Raw genomic sequence first — 21,129 nt, 5'->3', positions numbered from 1 at the left:
GCCATGCTCTTCTGGACCACTGGAAGCCTCCTAGTGGGTACAGCTTCTACTCTCCAATCATCGTTCCACATGTTAAACAAACCTGCCAACCTACTTTTCTTTTTTTTAGGACAAAGACACAACTGCTCGATATGCTCTTCAAGGCCCTATAGGGCCTGGCTTCACCTCAGCACAGGGTCCTCCTTGCTCTCTACTCCTTTAGGAGGCCAGGTGCTGGTTTTTTTCTCTCCTTGCTAGAGACCAACAAAAAATAAATATTTGAAGTGTCTCTTTTGTTAGCCATGCTTCTGCCTTACACAGGGGGCTTACGTGTGCAGTTCCCTCTTCCTGGAATACCAGTCTTTCCCATTTTACTCAGGTTACTCTTATTCATCATTTTAGATGAATACGAATATTCATTATTTAGATCTCAGCTTATAAATTATTTTCTCAGGAAAGTGATGTCTTCATCATAGGTTCTCATTATATCAGGTACCTCTCCTTTCCGAAGATGCAAATTTACAATTCCTTGTTTTATCGTCTTCTCTCCACTTAGACATATCCCCATGATAGCAGGAGCCATGCCTGTTTTTCATTCCCATTTTATCTGCAGGGTCAGACCTCATGGGCACTGAAGAAATATTTGTTGGCTGGATGAATGATTAAGTGAATGAACATCATCGCCTGTGGATAGAGATGCTCTGTGTGTGTGTGTGTGTGTGTACGGGTACATGCACATTACATCACTAACAATGCCTATCAGATGCCTGCCAAGCCTGCGAGGCCCTTGAGCCACTGTCCTTCCCCTGACTTCAGTCCCTGATCTAAGGGGGTGGGCCCTGGGAGCCATATTTGTGCTACATGATTCCATCATCTTAGACCTGGCCACTTTGATCAGGGTAGACTGTTGACTCAAAGCTCACCCAGTCAGAGTCTTCTTTACAAATAAGAATAAGAGACAAAAACTAGGAACTCGGAGCTGAGTCAGGTCATCGATGGCAGAGCCCCAGAGGGAGCAAGCATAAATTCTTGCAGCTAAGGTCATCAGAGCACCCTGATCACCGTCCTTCCCAAGTCCCGAGTGTTCCTGGGGTCCCTTGGACTATGTGAGCTTTTCCAGTGTTCTACCATTTTTTTATCCTAAGCTAGTTCAAGTTGGTTCTCATTACTCGCAACCAAAATACAATAACATAGAAGGTAACTGCTATTGCAAGTTAGAAATTAGGGCCAGAACTTAGACGAGTGGCAGTAGTGATAGAGAAGAATGATGGATTTGAAGAAGTAGAACTGATATTGATAGAGCTTGGTGACAACCAGGTATGATTCAATGTAGTTCTGTCTGAAGTGGGAATGTGTGATATTTAATATGCTCCGTGCGAGAGGAACCCAGGAGGTAGTTCACGTGCTTAAATATTTCATTGCCTCCAAATCTAATAAATTTAATCACGTGAAGACTATTTCACTGGATTTTTACTTCCTTGGAGCATAGTAAATTGGTAAGGTTTTTCTTCCCCTCTATTAAATGTGGCTGAACATTTCTTAAGCTTATGGTACTGAAGGATTACTGAGCCCGTGGCTACTTCTAAAATTGTACTTGCTCTAATATCACCTATCTGTAGGAAAACATGGTTTCTAGAGAAGCAAAATTTTCCACTGAAAACTTCTCTTTGTGTAGTACTCTGTTCAGGCCCAGCATTCCAGCCTTCAAAGCAGGGATTGGGGTGGAGCTGCTGGAAAGTTCTCTTACACACCAGCCAGGGGGCTCTGCTCTGGCCCCAGAAGCTTCACTTAACAAATTGCACCCTAACTAAACGCATATTTGTCTCCCGCCCTCCAGACCACTCCCATTCCTCATAGATGCTTCCAGAACAATGACTGCTTAAGATTTGATTTTTTCACTCCTGTTAGCCAACAATGTGCATTTAGTTCTCTTTATGACCAGAGGCATCAGTAGGCTCTCCCAGCTGACGTGCTGGATTGTGAGCTGCACTTTCTCTGAGACTGCTGTTCCTGGGATGGGCCTCCCATGCCTTTCTCATGCTCTTGTCCTTTTGGAAAATATCCTTCAAGATCCCGCCTCTCTGAGTTCTCACGAAGGCAACTCACAGAACTCTGGTAATTACGACAAGTCGCGTATTGATCTAGCTCTTTGTCTCTCCTGCCGCACTGTAAGCTCCTCGAAGCCTGAGACTATGATATTTCATTCTTATCGCCCAGCAGCTAACACATCAATATTTAACGTTTACACTGATTTTTTTCTTGTCTTGCTCTTTCAGTAGCTTGGCCAGGACTCCTGGAAGGCAGGTGGCTAGAAAGTTAGCCATATTACAGAGCTTGTAGGTATATTCTGTAACCTGGAAGTTACATATATATACACATACACACACATATATATTTATGCATATAACATATATAATACCTGTAAATAAATATATAAATTCAAATTTACATATAAATATACTTATATATGGTATAAATAAATATATAAATATAAATGTAGACATCTATAAATATGTAAATAAATTTAAATATAAATATATAAATATATATATTTTTAGGGACCACTGTGGTTCCCCCCATTCCTGAAGCAAACTGTGTGTTATGTAACCTCAGAAGGGAAGGGCTAAGACTGTTTCCACTTCCTTCATCTCCTCTTTCCTGGCGGGATCTCTTGATTCGGCACAGGAAGGGTGAGATACTTAGGTTCCTGTATCAGACAGAGCCGAGGGTTCTTAGCTGAGAGAGACCCTGTGCGTGCTCCTGTCCAGGGTCCTGGGGAGAGGCAGGGAGAGCAGCTCCCTTTAGCCTGTACCTGAGGCGAATGAAGGCAGAATGAGATTCTTCCTCAGCGCCAGTCTCGTGGTGTGGGATGTGGAGATGTGGTGTGAGATGTGGACACGCAGCCTGGTTGATCCTGTTTCTGCTTGCTGAGGCCTCCCATGGCTCACGTGAGTCATCTCTTTGTGGCAAAGGCAGCTACAGTGGCATTTGTCAATGTGGGGTTCTCTGTCTCAGGTGGCTGCTGCTCACCAGCTAATAGGATATTATCTAGTCTGCCCCTTGTGGGGACCTATCTAAATAAAATCCAATAAAGTCCTTATATAAATGAGTTTACCAAATAAAACCTGCTCCCACTATGCTCAGTCTTGTGACTCTTTTTTGCAGAAGTGCATGGTCTCAGTTGATGTTTTGTTTAAGCAAACAAGCAAAACAAACAAACAAACAAAGAACAAACAAAAAGATACCGCTTAGTCTATATGAAAAGCTACCTAGGGTAGCAATCACATTCCTAGCGAATATGCTGATCGGATTAACTGCCAAGCAGCCATTCCGTCAGGAGGCGATTCTAATACCACAGGAAGGCAGGGCAGGTGCAGGACAGAGCTGGGGAGAGAAAGGAATAGTCGTGGGCAGCTTACTATTGCCAAGTGCCTTACAGATGTATTCTCTTTGAATCCTTATAACTCTCTGCAATAAGTATCACTACAACTTTAGAGATGGGGAAAAGACATTTAGAATTTATAAAAAGAAGGGACAATATATTACTGAGGATTAGTGAATTTTGCCATTAGTCTAGGAGGAAAAAACATTTAGAATTTATAAAAAGAAGGGACAATATATTACTGAGGATTAGTGAATTTTGTCATTAGTCCAGGAAGCATTGATTCCCCTATTCAATATTGCTATAATTATTAGATTAATGGTGTCAGCAGGCTGGGGTCCTTCATGCATTAAATTTACTCCTAAATCATCTCTTATAATCAATTATTATAGCTCATTATGACAGGAGCAGAAGGAATCACTCAATGTCAGAATTTAATTTCCCACCCAGGCCTGACTATGATGGTTAATTATCGATAGATATTTTACCTGAAATTCCATCCACCCTTAAAAAAAAAGCGAAGCAAGCAGATGTTTTGTTTTTGCCGCTTTAACAAGCGCCTACATAGCGAGAAGGGAACTCTTTCTTTATCTCTTGGCTGCTAGGTAAGAATTGGAACCATCTGCTCTTTCCTGAACATAAACCAGCTTGGGCCCGGCCAGCTGTGGAGACTCACACTGAGGGATGGTTTCTTCCTCTGGAATACGTCTCAACAGGACAGAAGGAATGCTTACAACCTTATGCAACAATTTAAATAAAAATTAATACTAAAGAAAATCCCTGTGCTTTATTCTCTGGATCCTTTCAATCCCTAAACAGACATATATAGAAATAAAGAGAAGGCAAGAGATTTAACAGCAAGATTTCCTTTTGACTGACTAAAATCTGAATTGGAAAAAAAAAAAAAACCTCTTTGAATTTCTCCTTTTCTCAAGTTTGTATAATTGAATTTTCTTGGAATTTACAAAATTCCCATGTTTAAATAAATTGAAATCCCTCTCAAAAGTCCTTTTCCTGCCAACTGTAATTAGCTTTTAATTACTTTTCCTCAGCCAGACACCTCAGTTTTGACACATTAATAGAGACCACAAACATTTTTCCCAAAAGTGGAAGCAGGGTTCTGAGTAGAGATATGGCCGTGTAGCCAGTTGAGTGAGTAGTTTTTTTTGTGTTTATCTGTGCGTGTGCCACAAGGCCAGCATTAATGGCAGCAGATCCTGGGTGGGGATAATCTTCGATTTAGAACTTTTAGTGTTTCTTTGCTACTTGCTTTTTGAGGTGTTGGAAACACTAATGGCTTAGAGGAGACCTTCCCACTCCTGGTGTGCCCCCAGCAATCCAGCCTCACTGTACAAATGGAAGCTGTAAGCCTTAGGTAAGTGACCATATTAGCAATTCCAGTGAAGCCAAAGCTGATGTCCTATGTCATTTCACTCTAACTCTGATGGCTGCCTGTCTGAGGCAAGGATGTGTCCTTGGCAAAGGCGTTCAGAACAAGTACTAGATAATTCACTGCAACTGAAAAAGCTTATTTCATTTGCTCTTCCTTTTCCCTCAGCTATCCTGCCCAGCCCTTCTGGGTCTCTTCCCAGTCTCTGTTAAAGCTGAGGCTAAGTCTGTGACTGAGGCTGCCTTAGTCACCAGCCTGCTGTCCTCAAGGATAATTCATAAAATAGCTTTCTACAGGGAGATGCTGCAGTCACATCTTTTATGTGTTCAGGACAGTCTTCTCTAGATGAGTTAAGGAGGATGACGGGCGTGCATCTGAAGCCTAATTCTTACAGGCAGCAACACAGAATAAAAATAAAATTAACACATAGTAAACATTCACAATGTTGCAAGCGCTGGGTTTTCTTCCCCTTGGAATCTTCAATCTTGAGGTAAGGGCTGTTTTTATCCTCACTTAACAGACAAGCAAACTGAGGTTCAGAGAGGTTAAGTGATTTGCTCAGGGTCACAGAGCTAGGAAATGGCTGTCTGACTCCAGCAGTTGCTCCAGCAGCTGCCTCATTGGAGGAATAAAAATGTGAGCACACGGTTTCCAGGCCACCAAAACTCAATCCTTTACAGCGGTCCCCAACCTTTTCGGCACCAGGGACCGGTGCTCCTATGAGAATCTAGTGTTTATCTGTGCGTGTGCCACAAGGATTTTGCTTGAGGATCTGAGGTGCAGCTGAGGTGGTGATGCTAGTGCTGGCGAGCGGCTGCAAATACAGATGAAGCTTTGCTTCCTGGTCTGCTGCTAACCTCCCGCTATGTGGCCCGGTTCCCAACAAGCAATTGATCGGTACTGGTCTGTGGCCCAAAGGTTGGGGACCCCTGCTTTAGGACACCTCTACCCATGACATTACAGCACTCATAAGCTCTTGTAATATATACTAAATCAGATTTGTATTTATTTGGCCACAGAAGTCCCCGGCAAGGCATATCAGGATCTACTCAACCCATTAAAGTCCCATGACTTTCTAGCTTTTAACCCGCCCTCACTTCAGTAGCCCATGTGTACACTGCCTCGTATTGTGCACCTGAATTACATGTGTTCCAACTGTCCTGAAAAATGTCTGGGGCCTCAGTGAGTTTCCTGGGCCACAGGCCATGGCCATGGATTTTGCTATAGAATTGAGAATTGGGGAAATGAGAATACTAACTGGATATTTGATATTAAGGCAATACTACTGTTATAGTGTTAGTTGGGATAATTGTATTGAGGGCTTTTTTTTTTTTTTAAGGAATCCTTCCCTTTTACAGATTCATGTAAAACTAATTTGGTGTTGGGGAGGAAATAGGGTGGGGGAGTAGATGAAACGAGAGTCGGGCTCTGAACAGCGAATGTTGAAGCTGGTGAAGCCTTCATGGGAGTTTATCAAACTATCTTCTCCACTTGTGTTTGGACATAAAATTTTCCATAATAATTTTTTTTTTTTTAAAGAAAGTTGGATCTGATTGAAGGAGAAATCAGAGTGGTAAACGATATCCTTCAGAAGCTACAGTACAGGGTGACTGCAGAAATAAGAGCTTTTCTCCCCAACAAAGATCCAAAGACACACCGAGCTCCGTGACAAGTGAAGGGCCTTTTATTCAGGCAATTCATTAAAAATTAGTTCCACAGGATGGCAAGGTCAGAAATAAGCATACAAAGCCGGAGCTTGTCTACATTTACACATTTATTTGGGTTCAGAGAGACGACACAGATAAAATACTTTGATCATACACAAGTTTATACTTGTTAAGAAGAACAGGTTGCCACGCGTTTATATTTTTAATTTTTTTTCTGTCTTTAGTAATGGAATAATGTCGGAGGGCGGTGATGTCTTTCAGAAACACCAGCTGGGAACGTATTTCGGCACGCGAACTTAATAAATACACAGTTTTGAAAACAGGAGAGCACGTGCAGGATGATGAACACTGGTAGGGTCCTTGATTCCTTTTCCTGCACTATATTTACACCTGTGCTTTCTTTGGCCACGTTCCAAAGAGTAACACCCACTCTGAACCCCAGCAGGGACCATGCCTGCAATTTTGGCCGTGGGTGACATTCCATCATCGGTTTCTTCTGTTCTCAGAGATGAAGTAGCATTCGCCTTCCATTTTGTGAAATCACGCAATTCTCGAAGGAGATTTCTCAGTGGGGAGCTTAGTTAGCCGAGGGCATGTCCTGTATTCGAGCTGATGTGGAGGGCGTATAGTTTAGCAGAGAGAGGGAGTATAGGAACAGATGCGAACGTAGTTCTCAGAATATCAATACAGCTACCACACAGAAAAAGACACATCGATAATATATTGTACAAGCTTTTACAGCAACACACGTTGATTTGCAACACTGTACACGGTTCAGACCTAAAGTGCACAACCCCAGTCTGAGGTGACAAGACAGTACTATCAATACGATAAAGGCAACACATTTACACACGCGACTGATTGCCTTTTCTTTCCTCACAGCCTTGTGACAACATGAAGTCACTACCATTTCCACATCTCGGATTAAGACATACCACACTTTTTTTTTTTTCAAGTATTTTAAAATAATAAACACGATATTGCTATATAAATGGAAATGATCATGTCAATCCTGATTGCAGCGAAAACTAAACTTTTCTAAAATTTGTGAAGAATGATCCCACATCAAGGCCTTCCCTGGGAATTTTGGCTAATGTTCAAATCTGTCTCCCTCCCTCACACCTTCCCTCTTGAGTGGATTACAGACCTACTCAAAGGAATGTTTATTAAAATACTAGGACCTATTAGGCTTCTATTTACCTCCTTCCCTGGGTTATGATTGGTCAGGATTTTACGACATACGGTTGAGCAAAGCTCCCAGCGAACTTGGGGAAGGAGCTAGAAGGCTCAGGGGGCAAGGAAAACAACCTGTGGTTAAAAGCTATTTCTGGTCTATACAGAAGGGCGATTGTTTCTAAATTTGTGCCTGCAGTCTGTATATGAGTTCGCAGTCACCTCTACTAACACTCGGGGTCTGCGGCTCCTTAAGTATCTATGGGAGCTCCTGTCAGCTCATGTCTCTCCATCGAGTCTGCAGGGACAGAGGACGCTTTTAAAATATTTTGAATTCTAAGGATCTTTATTATCTCTGCATACTCTGGTCACTTTGGATCTTGATGGGAAATAGAGAAAAGAAGGTCTTAAGATGCTGTCTCTCAATTCTAGGTGAGGAGCTCATTTTGTTAGAGAAAAAGTAACCACCCATGGAGTAGAAATTAGTTCTTTGGGGCCCCAATGATGGGGAGCCTAGCGGGAGAGACTTTAATGGGTAGGAATGGGGAGGGAATGAGACTAAACAATTCCCCAGGCGGTAAATGACTCCTTCCTTCTAGGATGACGCCGTTATTCTCACACAGAACCCTCTTCTCCCAAGGCTGACATTAATTTGTTGGGCTGAGCACATTCTGGAGTGTGCTTCATTCGTCTTTGCTCGGGTGGATTAGATTTTATTTTTATTTTCCCTAATTAATCCAAGTGATCTAATAAAAGAATACTGTTTGGGAAGATGCCTCAAGAACCAGAATCAACCTTCTGTTCCAAACAGGTTGAACTAGAAAGCAGAAGAGAGACAATTACCCTGATTTAGTCTAAAACGAAGCCTGGCCTGTCACACTTAACTGGGAAGAGAATTTTGTTGTCGATCTGATCAATCCCATTAAGGAACTTGCGATATTCTATTCTTTTGTGTTTGTTTTGTAATACTGACTTTAGATGATAAGCCATAACACGAATAGAAAGAAGGCATTATACCTTTTAAGAATTTTGTGGGCCTATATTTCCAAAATAACTTTGCTAAGGTTTTCTTGTGCCTCCATTAAAAGAAAGAAAGAAAAAAAAAATCTGGCTTAGTTTTATATCTGCCCCTGCAGTTTGTATAACCCATATAAAATAAAAATCTATGTTACAAAATAGGATTTCTTTTTAATATATATATTTTCCTTTTGTAAAATTATATGTATTTAAATACATTTGAAATGTTGCTATAGGTAAATTAGAAATTTTTTTCTAATACTATGAAAAAGGCAAGAGTTTTTATTGTCAACATATATTTTATATTTACTTTATCCTTTTTGCTGCACCCCAAAGAACCTTTTATGATTCGGGGGCGATTTGGCACTATTCAATCCTACTACTCTGAAGTGAAAATAAAATTTGATTGCACACTATATTAAAAGTAAGGGAAGTATTTATAACAATTTTAAGCTTTTCCTTATTGATTAGAACACAGCCTTTTGTCACTAATTATTAGAGAGGTATACTAAACTTAAGAAAGGATTTTTAAAAGGAGCGATGTTGTTTTTTTTTTGTTTTTTGTTTTGATTTTTTAACTGTACTCTACTTTGACACCACGATATAGAAATAGATTTACTCTGGAACAAACTACAAATACATTCACACAGTTTGTGACAACTTAAGTGTCTATCTAGAGAATTGCAACAGCTTAGTGAGCAAGATTATTATAAATCTTGTCCAAGGCGTTCTATTTCTTCAATCAGGAAGTCAATGTCTTGATGAGTTGCTGCGGGATTCGAGATGACCATGCGGAAGAAATTGACCTTGTCTCCCAGGGGCTGGTAGCTGACCATTGTGGTCCCATACTCCATCATTCTGGCTTTGATCACTGGAGCCACCTGCGGGAGAGACCAGATCAAGACGGTGACTGTTTCCCCTAGGGACTCTCCCCTTAATCCAAGAACCCACTATCAAGTAGCACTTTTAATTTTTAACTAAACAATTAGAATCATATTTGTTTTTCCTTGAAGGAATCACCTTCGACTTTTCCTGGGACCGGAGGACTGGAGCAGCTCAATGCATCCAAGATCTTAAAGGTGATAAGGGGAATAATAAATGGCAGGCTATCGGGTGCTTGCCATCTCATCCTTGACTTTCTGGTTAGTGTTTTGGGAGAATAGAAAAGATCCAGTATTGGTCTAAGGCTAAATAGTTTAGCAAAACAACATTTGGGAAAGAGTTCCCCTCCCCACCCTCTACCCCCAGTAAATGTAAAAACATTAGAAATAAAACAGTTCAGAGAACAGTTACCAAGAGGTAAGCCTCAATGTAAAGTGAAAAATGTATGTGAAAATAAGCAAACTTTTGAGACCCTAGATCAATTTTTTTGAGACCCTAGAGCTATCTAGAATTTTTTTTTCATTTTCTTTTTGTATTACCTCAGTTTTTATGATATTTTGAAACCTGTTTCTTAATAATGGTGAAGAATCAGATGAGGCAAAAATCTGAACACACAGGACTTACAGAAGTGGTCTGCAGATGAGATTTTACCGCGAGTATGTCAGATGGATGATGACATCACCGGCTGTCCTCTATTGCGTATAAAATGAAGGTCAAACTCTTCTGCTCAGCACAAAGGCCTTTTGTCACCAGCTCTGAGGACTCATCTTCCAGTGCTCACCAAAATAAACCTTCAGCTCTGACAAGACCTATTTATTTAATATCCCTGGAATGTACCACACATATTTTTATCCCTTCACACTTGTCCTCAGTCTTACCATGTCGCACTTGTTCTCTTTGCTTAGAATCCCTTTCCTCTTCCAGTTTAACGTGTGACATGTACTCCACCGCAGTCCTACAAACGCTACGCGGCCCTTCCTGATTTCTCCAGTCCACTAGCATCCTTTTTCTTTTAAGCCATAAATAGATGATCCTTACCCATAGATTACGACTGTTTCTAATTTCCTATTGTCCTTTTACTTAAGAGAAAATATGTGTGATCTCTGTACTTCAGCCATAAGCTCCTGGCAGGAAGGCATGGTGTCTTTCACTTCTTTTATTTCCGAGAGGCACTGGTGCCTTTTGAGGGCTCCCTGAGAACGTATCAACTCTAAGGCATCCATTTAAATTAAGTCTAACTGTATGTACGATCTGTCCCCATGTGTTACCATTGGAGGTTGTAAATACAACATCCGATCTTTTAAGTTCATTGCTACAAACACGTAACCAGGAGTGGTAGACATCAGAGATGTTTTAGACTCATTTTGGATCCACATGGTCAGCAACTCAGTTCAACATGGGACCATGCCTGCCACCACAGTTAGATCCATTTTAAATGAAGGAATCCTTAGAGTCAAATGGAATGCTGTTATGAACGTGTCACCTTTCAGTACCAACACTTAAACAATCATTGGTTTACAAGAGGTTTTCAATTTCAAAGCACTAGCACACGATCAACACAGTTTCCATCAGGCCCAATGATTTGTTAGAAACTGGAGTGGGGGCGTCACACACACAAAATTTCCCTCTCACCTTCTAAGTTCTTCTAGCTGGGTTAATAATCAAATTGAACAGAAACAGATTAACAGGGGGAAATGTCCAAAGTTTCTTTTACAGATGCATGTTTGGGGGTGCCATAATGAGACCCAAGGTGGTATTGGGCAGTTGAGATTTTTATGCCATTCTGGAGCTAAAGAGAAGAGGGGTCTGTGGTTTAGGACATCCAAGGGCAGGAATGCAATTCACATGGAGATGAAAAAGCAAATGAGGTAAATAAATTTCCTTGGGCCATTTTAACAATGGGACACAGAGAGGACTTAGAACAAATAGGCCTTGCCAGGTTCCTCCCTGTTTATCACACACTAGTTTTTTTTTATTAAACTATAGTTATCTGTGACATCTGGAGCTCCCTTCCTGGAGCAGGTCCTCCATCTAAATTCCTCTAGGCAGATACAGGGGAAGGGTCCGAGGTTGTTTCTGAGTCTTTTGTTCCTTACTAATGAGCTTGAAATAATTTATATCCCCAAAGGCATATTTTAGGGTGGCATCTCTGCTATCCTTCATTCCCAAAGACAAAGCCAAAGACAGACTTTGTGTTCCCCTTTATTTCACCTTCATTTCACATCCCGAACCTAATTCTTTATAGAAAAATGTGGACAATGGCTCCAACGCTGAGATTTTCTGATTCCAGATGAACAAATCCTTAAGTCCCTTCCTAGCCTTTCTCTATTCCATGGAGAGGTAATGGGAAGAGGAATGTTTCTGTTGGGCTGACCCTCCTTTCACCCAGAGGATTTAGGATGTATGCAGAGCACCAAACTCATCTCAGGAAATACGTATAAAAAGAATTTAAATATCCGAAGTCTAAGATTAGGTTCTGAAATGGATCTACTAGAATATTGTAGCTTAAGGATATGACATTTATCACTTCGTGCTGGGAGGCATGGCAAATCAACGTGTTCCTGGGAAGAAAAATCCCATTAGAAAGGGAATTCCAAATTCATGGGTCTGCAGGAATTTAAGGGGAAAAAAATCTTATAATTATTCCTTAATTTTATTTGTGCAACAAGTCACTCTTGCTCTTAAGAACTGATAAAACAATGATATATTTTACTCAGTGAATTAAACCCTGATTTAGTTTTCATGAGTAATACAAGCAAAAACACATACGAACGTCACTAATTATGAAGGACAACCTCCTCTAACTTTTTAGATGAATGCGAAACAAAGGCCAAAAGATGAATAGTAACGGCCATCGTCCCAAACAGATTTTCACATAAAATAAGATGGAATCTCTATAGTTCCTGAAGCCAGCTAGGTTGGCAGAAATCATAGCTGTCTAAATACATATAACTGTTGATTGTTCCCAGAAAATGATAATGAACTAAAATTAGCGGGAACATGGAACATCTACTTCATTACATAATCACTAATTGCAGGTTAAGAAGGAAAATAAAATTCTGACTCTTCTGGTGAATATATAGAGTTTTCACTTATTTCTAAACTTTTTTTTGGGGGGGGGTCACGTTCTTGGTTTTGTTGAATAAAGAAAGCCAATTGAGAAAGAGAGAAGCTACCCGTTGAAGAATTCACTAGTGTCCTAATCAGCAAAAGATTTTGGGGGCTGTCTTAAGAGTTTTAGAGTATCATTTTGTCACTTGTGCCATTAACTTTTTCAAGACTCCAACCACTAGTCGCAAGTTGAGCATCTGACTTGTGGCTAGTGTGACTAAAGAAGTGAACGTCTGGTTGAAGATAATTTTAACTGATTTAAATTTAAATAGCCACATGTGGCCACTATTACGATATTGGACAGTCCAGATGATTTATTTCACCTCAGCTCTTTCTGCACAAGTGTGTGTGTGTGTGTGTGTGTGTGTGTGTGTGTAGTGTGTGTAGATTTTACTGGTCCCTGGACATATATTTCAAGGACTTTATACTTAATAAGAAACTTTTCTGAAACTCTGAAAAATTATTGACATAAATAAACAAAAATTAACCTTGATATTTTATGTAGTTCTATTTTGATTTCCAATTTTAAACTGCTAAATTCTATCACAGTCAGGAGAATGGAGTCACAGAAGAGGAAAAAATTAGGAGAATTTATTTTGCAATCCCCAGAGACTTTCAAATTTAAATCACCAACAGTATAAAAAGGGTTTAGTAATAGTCTAATGGCTGTCCCCCAGAAATAATCTCCATCTCCATCATAGTTTATGTGATGTGCTAAAATCTAAGGGGCATTTGAAAGGCATTTGTATTCAACTGGGGGAAATGCAGAGTTAACTTTTGCTCACAAAATGATGAATAAAGACTTTCTGTTCTGTATTCACATCTTGTTTCATTTCTCAGCTCAGTTAATGAATTACTTCAATAAATGAAATCAGCCAAACTACTCCATGTATTCTTTGTCTGGTCGGTGGGTTCAGTAAAAAAGTGAAAGCCAATAAGAATGAAAACACTTAATTTTTAACGAACTTGTCAATTAAATTAGCCATTGTTAAGATAATACACACCATGGAGAAACCACCATAACACTTCCAGAAATAAAAGATGAATTCTTTCCTCTCAATGACAGCAGGCCCTTTTTAAAAATCTGCACCTATCACGTTCTCTAATGAGACCCCCACCCTCACTCCCTTCTGCTCTAGGGCTGGATTTCCTAGAATAAACCACTTCCCTAAAATTGCAAACATGACCATGTTCCCTCCCACTCCGGCCATAGGCACCCATGGATCCCCTTCCTAGAAGCTTCCTTCCTCGTGGTCACTCTCCACCTGGGATATACATGGGAATCACCTGGGGGAACTTTTAGAATCGTACCCAACCTCATCCAAAACCAACTGGATCAAAATCTTGGAGTGAGGCCTGGTCGCCAGTATTTTTATTAAGCAAACTTACGTATAGTTGTAAGTATAGTTCGGGACAATTCTAATGCGTAGCCGGGAATGTGAACCAATTCTCTAATTAGGAGGCTTGATATAAAAATCTCAACTATATATACGTTTGATTCTGGGTCTTTAAGGGCAGGTATTAAAATTTACAAGCGTTTCTGGAGGTTTTAAATCCACATGAAATCCTTTTCTTCATTGAACATAGAAGGAAATAAAGTGTTCTGGAAGGTCAGTGAGGCAGCCTAGGCTCCTTTGCAGTGAGGGGAGACACACCAACCACCCACAACCAATCTACCAGCCAGCCAGCCAGCCAGTCAGGCCAGCCAGCCAGCCAACCAACCACTCACCAGCCAGCCAGCCAGCCAGCCAGCCAGCCAACCAACCAACCTCAACCAACCAACCAACCACACCAACCAATTTCCAGCTCAGCCAGCCTATCAACCACCACCTACCAGCCAGCTGTAAAACTAACCAATCAACAACTTCAGCCAGCCAGCCAGCCAACCAACCAACCAACCAACCAACCAACCAGCCAACCAACCAATTTATCAGCCAGCCAATCTCTTAGGCTCTGGGGTCAGACTTTCATTGTGATTTTGAGAAAGTGACTTTTTCTCTTTGTGCTTCAGTTTCCCCACCAGCAGAACAGAGAGACACCAGGACTTCCCACAGTAGGCAGCTGTGAGAGTTAAATGATGTCACACTAGATCAAAGTTGAGCCTGGGTCCCAACACACTCTAAAACAGTGGTCGTTATTACTACTGCTCCTGGCCCTGTTACCTTCTAGGAGTCACCACAGCTTTAAAGAACCCACAGGGCAGCCTTGACCTTGACGGCTCAAGAGGGTCAACAGCAGTTTTATTTTCTAAACATTTCTCATGCCTGAAGTCTCTTTCATGCTTGTAATTAAGCACCAGTTTTGCTTGGCAGGTCAGTCAATGTCAGCAAGGGTTCTCGCATTATGAATGCTTATTCTAAGACATCATAAATTCACCCTCAGAAAATAGAAGCAAGCATAGTTGTTAAAAGTCTAGCTATTCCAGCTTTGTATGCTCTGGATTTGCAGGAGCCCACAGAAGGAATGAGTCTGTGCACCAAGTTCAAAGGCAGATCTCTCTTAAAGACCTACGAATATATCTTAAAGATGACACGCATGTGAAAGGCCCAAGGCACCCAGCAACATCCATATCTGGGAGCTTATATCACTTACCTTTGAGAGGCGGCTCATTCTCTCTTCATTGTCTTCCAGGACACGCAAACTCGGAGGGACATACCAGAAGCAGACATTTGTGTGCTGAGGCTACAAAGAGGAAAGTAAGATTTACACTCAGCCCAAACTGGCGATTTTGAAAATTCCAAGGATATTTCTAATCTATTTATTCTGAAGCTTTGAATACGATTTCTATTTTTAAGTCCATAATCACCTTTAGAGTGCTTGACTTTCACGACATTATACACAGTTATTTTTTCTGAGTTTGATTTTTGCTCTAGCTCAGAATCATTACCCTGTCATCCCTGCTTCTGCTTGGTTTTGGTTCCACTCACCCGGACAGAACATTATCGACATAAAAAATATCAGGGATAAGAATTGTAATTGACTAAACATGTTGGGATCGTAGAAATCAGAAGACATACCTTTCCATCGAACACCATTTCATATCCTTCTCGGTTTTTTATGATATTGTATAAATACTCTGCCAGCTCCAAACACTTGTCAATATGTGCTTCAAACCCCGTAGTCCCCTAAGTAAGAGAAGAAGGAAGAGTCTCAGGCCGGCTGATAAAGGTGAGTGAGCACTCAGGCTGAAATGGAGGACCAGTGAATCCTCCAGACAGGTGGTCTTTCTACCGCTTCTGTCTCAGCATTGCTCCGGCACCTTCCTTACATAAGACAGTGTTTCTGGAGGATTTTCTGGGCATTATTTCTCCTTTAATGTTCTCCTCTTCAGGTGTTTTTGTTCCCTTTCACATCTGTCATTACCGGTCTCCACGGCAACTCCTTTTGTTCAGAGCCTTCATTCCCCAGGCAATTATTTTGATTACTCAAGGGGAAAATTTGCCTCTGCCATTCATAGGGGTAATTGTGGCAGTCATTAACGACAGGAGGACTGGGCTATTCTCTTCCTGTGTATAAGCAGCATCATCAGGGACCCCCCCCAGGATGCCTGCTTAGCCCCCGCCCATCACATAAATTTGCCATTTCCAGACCCCACTTTTGTTCACCAATGTACCTCCATTATAGAACAAACAGGGTAGGTGCTCAATGAATATTTGTTGAACACACGGATGAATGAATGTTAAGGGGCACACAGATGCTTTGTCAGCCTGTCATTTTGCAAAGCTCATTAGATTTCTCCTCTGGGGATAACTGACTCATATGTGTATGATGGGTGAACATTACCACAGCAGCCTTTTAGCTTCTAGCTCTGGAAACCAGAGGTCTGGACTTACGAAAAACAACACAACCATCTTGGACTGGAGCTGCTTAACTGATGCCGGGACACACTATTCGTCATTAACAGATTAAGGAATAGTCATTTATATTTAGGTTACTATTTTTCACGTGATTTATCCTACTAAGGAGAAAATGTGGATTTCCTTGAACATTGCATTCTCGAGGCAGATCTGATAACTGAGGGTTTACTGGTTAGTGCCAGGCTCCTCCTCGTCCTCCTCATTATTGATTTTTCACCTTGTTTCCTCATTCCTGAGAGCATGAGGGCATACAAGACAGAACATCGTAGCCAACTCTTTTGTGGTTCTTGGGAGAGATGCCTTCTCCTTCCCTGGCTGGCGTTACTAGAGAGCTTTTGATGTGAGAAGATAATTATCCTTACCTCTGATCTGGAGAGTGGGACTCGGTTTATCACTTTAACAATGACTACCATTTCATTTTGCAAAAAACGTGGCTTTAAGTTGAAAGCCAAGTGGGAGTTTCTGAGGTTTAGATGTCTAAGTACTTAAGGTCTTGCATAAGGAATTAAGAGAATGTGTCCATAAGTTATGCAGCTGCTGTGATGGTTCTGTTTCCTCCTTTTATCCCCTCTCTTAGTGCTTTTATTTCAGTAATTTAGAAATTGGATCTTTTGCCTTTATTTCAGGCTTCATTTGGTCCTGCTGTTTAATTCACACCTGATGTCCTCCAAGTCATTTCTCTGAGAACCAACTGGCTGCACCATGCTGGCGAGGAGGCTTCAGATGGAGAAGGAGCAGCAGGAACTGATGAACCGTGAGAGAAACACTTTTGTGTAAACGTGGCTTATGATTATCCCCTTAATAAAAACACCCCAGGAAAAAGAGACAAAAAGGATGACGCTGAACAATATTTAGAGATCGAGTTTTCTTCAACTTCCTAGCTGATACTTTGTAATTCCTACCAGTTGATGAAATAAAAATAAAAATCTCACTCCTTTTAAAACAGCTTGAGAGTATACCAATAATTCATATTCTTGATTTATTCATTTTTTTTTTCCAAATGAAAGTGTCATTGACAACAGAATGAGTCTCATCTCGGGTGGTGTGTCCTTGTCAGGCTCTGAACTTTTACAATAGGAAGAGGTCCCCTGCCCAAGGGATGGGAGTCCAAGGGACAGGAGCCCACCCATCACACCACTGTTATGGGCCACAACTTCTCTGAGGCCTCCCTCCAGGTAGCTTCCCAGCACTTAGCAATACTTAGAGAAAATTCAGCTAGGGTAAATAGAATTATGGAGGCTTGCTGTCCCTGGAGACCATCTGAGAGTTATTTCCGTCTGAAGCAAGACCATCTTTTCTATTTAACCTGCCTTTTTCTAGGAAGGATTTAAAGAAGATTCCAAAAAGTCACTGTGAACTGTATCATTTTACTCCCAAGCCCCCTCTTTTTCTTGTTAATCATCCCTCTGTCTCAACTGCTTAAGGCAACTCAGTTTACTTGGAAATATTTTACAAACAATAGCATATGGAACCCATGGCTGTGGACATGGTCCATACCTCTTCACAAAGACCTGAGGAAGAACCCGTTCTGTGGTCTCAACCCAGCATGCCTCGCTCCTGCTGACCAAACTAAAATTTGTCAGAACTTTCCCAGGCACACAGGACCTCGGGGTGTGACAACTTCCTTCTAACTGTTCCCCTCTCGTTTCCTTTTTCATGTGCTCTCTTAGCAGTTGTGTTTATCTAGCCTGTCCTGCTGGCTCTGGCCATTGCCTTTTGTGGGAGGTAAATGAAACCAGGTGGGAAGTCATCGATTTGAGATATTTAAGTTAGGAATCTGGTCAAAATTAAAAATAAAATCTTTGACCTTTTCAATCTGCTTACTTTTAAACATACACTTATGTTCCCTGAAGGCTACAGTTAGGTCCAGCTAGTACTGTGCACTATTAACTACGATTTTCATTTCCGAGAGAGGAGTGATTGTCTGCAGTTAAATTCTGAGGTCAAAAGAGAAACTGTACAGAAGTAGGTAATTAGATACTTCTGGAGTTTTTAAAAAAGCTTTATAACTAGAGGTCACCCCTTTGAAACGTCAAAAATAAGTTATCCTAATGGGTTTTTTACTTTACCTTTTTGATCTCCAAACATATGCTTTTAGATTGCATTAATCTGCCCAAGTGACCAATCACTGGGTAAAAACAACAACAAAACACCTTTTAAACACCAGATGTTCTGCTGTATACAGCAACATGGTTTTGTTTTTTAGATGTGTGAGCATTCAGAGCAATTCAGCTTAAGAGAAAAAAAATGTAATGGGTTTTATTATATTCTTGCCTATGGTAGAATGCAGATATCTAGATATAGAATTAAAGAAACTTAATTTGGGGCAATTTTCAACTTGGAAATCAATTTTTTAACATGTCATACTAAGAGTCACCGGGTATAGTTTGTGTTTTTAGTTGACATTCAGCTGATCCACACGTGCTCACCTTTGCTCTCCACATCAGCCATAACTTAAAAACATCAACGTGGCGTCCGCACTGTAAAGCCTTGTCCCCAGTGTCATAGGACAAGTCATAGTGTTTATCTTGCTGGAAGAGGTAGGAGGCGTGCATCTGGTTGCAACTCTGCATCAATCCCTAGAAGAGAAGAGAAAACTTGGGAAACACTACTGACTTTCAAAGGGGTTCTATTACATTTACATGGTGATGGAAATTATTAAGGAAAAAATAAAAGAAAAAGACATCGAATATCATAGAGACAGAAAACAGTAAGAATCAAATGAAAAAAAATATCTGGACAGGATGGGCTGCTGTGATAGGTCAACTCTGGGATAAATGGCATAGAGTCAGACTTCACCAGAAGTTAACTAGACAAGGTGTTTATTAAAAAAATAATCGCAATCATAGTGTGATGCTCATTCTTTGGGAGAACATTCTGATGTTCTGGTTTTGTTGCAATTAAAATATTTTGAAAACTCTTTGGTTCTGTGTTTCACTCATATTTAGCCCAAGAACTTTATTATTTAGCTGTAAGTGTTTGAGTTCTCTTTGGAAATCATAGCTTTTTAAGACAGTTCATTGCTATCATTTTTATATACTGACATCTAAAATAATAAAGACATTGCTACTCTGAGATGTTGTAAATAACCAATCTTTCAATGTCACGTTCCTCTCTCAAGAGCGGTTAGAACATCAATACTACACTTTCTTACTCAGTTGCAGTTAAAGTGGAAAGATTCATTGTCGATGACAATTAATTTTCCCTGGCACCATAAACCCACTATGGACAATGGGTGGCAAAGTGACTGAACTATTCCAAAGGACAATGAATGAATCATATGCTCCCTGCCTAAAATGGCACTGCCAGTCTCCTCACTGGAAACCCCACCACGTTTCAATTTGTCAAGAACCACAGGAATCCTTTGACTCTCATTATCTGCAGCATAATTGTGATTTTATAGAAGCTTTGGCCTTTTCTTTCTCTTGTGACTCATGACGAAAGAAGAAAAGGCTGAAAAAAGGTGATCATTTAGTCGGTTAGTGGTGAGAATCCTTTGAAAAAATTATCCAAACTAAAACAAAACGCAATGCAACTAAAATTTTAACTAGCTCCTAAAACACCGAGTGCCCAGAGGGCAGACGACAGAACAGGGCTCAGCTTTGCAGTTGAGGCTTCATAATCGGTGGATTCATTAAGCTATTTTCTGAGCCTAAGGGAAATTCTACAACATAATTGTAACAGGGCAGTGGGAAGACATTGAATTTAAAGAGAAAATTCACTTGACCAATAAAGTTGAAAATTGCAATAGGTGCTTCTATGTTGTTTCATGGTCACAGAAACTCGACAGTAATCTTCCCTAAGCCACGCGAGCTTGCAACTAGTTGCCATCAGTCCAAAGGGAGGCCACCCCAGAGACTGTGGAATGGTGACGGATTGGACCCGCTTCTACTGGGATGGGAAAAGCCTCTCAAAGCACACGACTTCTAAAAGATTGGGCTGTGTTAGTCTCACTGTACAAAAGGATAAGGAAAAGTGATCATTGTTTTTTACAGAAAGGGCCTTGGTGAGATAATATCCTGGTTCTGAGCCATTAAGAAGTTATAAAACATTATGTCCCAAACTATTTTAAATACACGAATAGTTGCTGTGTTATAAAATAGTTGCTGCAAAAGAGATTCCCATGGTCAAATAAATTTAGGGAATTCTATATCATAAATCTCTTATTTTTAGATATTTTCAGTATATATCAGCATATTAAATGTTCTATGCTCCGAAATAATGAAACTTGTTTTTTAACTCTTTAATCGAATATATCCCAAGCTTTTTATAAACCAAGAGCTCTCTTATCAGAGGATACATGATACTATCTGGCATTTTTCCTTAGACCTCAAGAAGAGAAATGCTGTCAGAGCATCATAGACTCTTGGATTTGGAAGGAGTCCCAGAGCTATTAATCTGGTCCTTCTCAGTGAAGGAATCTTCCTATCCTCTTACTCATAAGTGATTGTCCAATCTCCATCCAGTCACCTCCCCTGATGATGAATTTATTCCTAAGCACAGCATTCATTATCTGTTGGGCGACTTAATTATTAGAAAAATGTTCCTTTTATTGACCTAATTCAGACTTAAAATCATGGGGTATTCCGATTTTGCCATTAGATCTGTATCCCCCAGTGTTACTAACCCAGTTCCTTGAAGCCTCAAGGAAAAAAATAACATCTCTTCCAC

The 21,129-nt window shown here is 40.5% G+C and overlaps 1 protein-coding gene across 1 annotated transcript in view; it reads right to left on the bottom strand.

Moving 5' to 3' along the window:
- Nucleotides 1-6,508: 6,508 nt before the first annotated feature.
- Nucleotides 6,509-21,129, bottom strand: part of GAD2 (glutamate decarboxylase 2) — a 71,181-nt gene continuing 56,560 nt past the window's right edge. Inside the window, exons 13-17 of the mRNA XM_039877594.1 lie at nucleotides 18,888-19,037; nucleotides 15,619-15,726; nucleotides 15,194-15,283; nucleotides 9,282-9,489; nucleotides 6,509-7,018 (exon numbers count right to left, since the gene is read on the bottom strand). Of these exons, the coding sequence (XP_039733528.1) occupies nucleotides 9,316-9,489; nucleotides 15,194-15,283; nucleotides 15,619-15,726; nucleotides 18,888-19,037 (522 nt within the window). The 3' untranslated portion in view covers nucleotides 6,509-7,018; nucleotides 9,282-9,315. The remainder of the gene's footprint in view (nucleotides 7,019-9,281; nucleotides 9,490-15,193; nucleotides 15,284-15,618; nucleotides 15,727-18,887; nucleotides 19,038-21,129) is intronic.

Source organism: Pteropus medius, unplaced genomic scaffold (assembly GCF_902729225.1).
Source record: "Pteropus medius unplaced genomic scaffold, Ma_sr-lr_union100, whole genome shotgun sequence".
NCBI lineage: Eukaryota > Metazoa > Chordata > Mammalia > Chiroptera > Pteropodidae > Pteropus > Pteropus medius.
The sequence above is the reverse complement of the archived record's forward strand: the minus strand, read 5'-3'. Positions and strand labels throughout refer to the sequence as shown.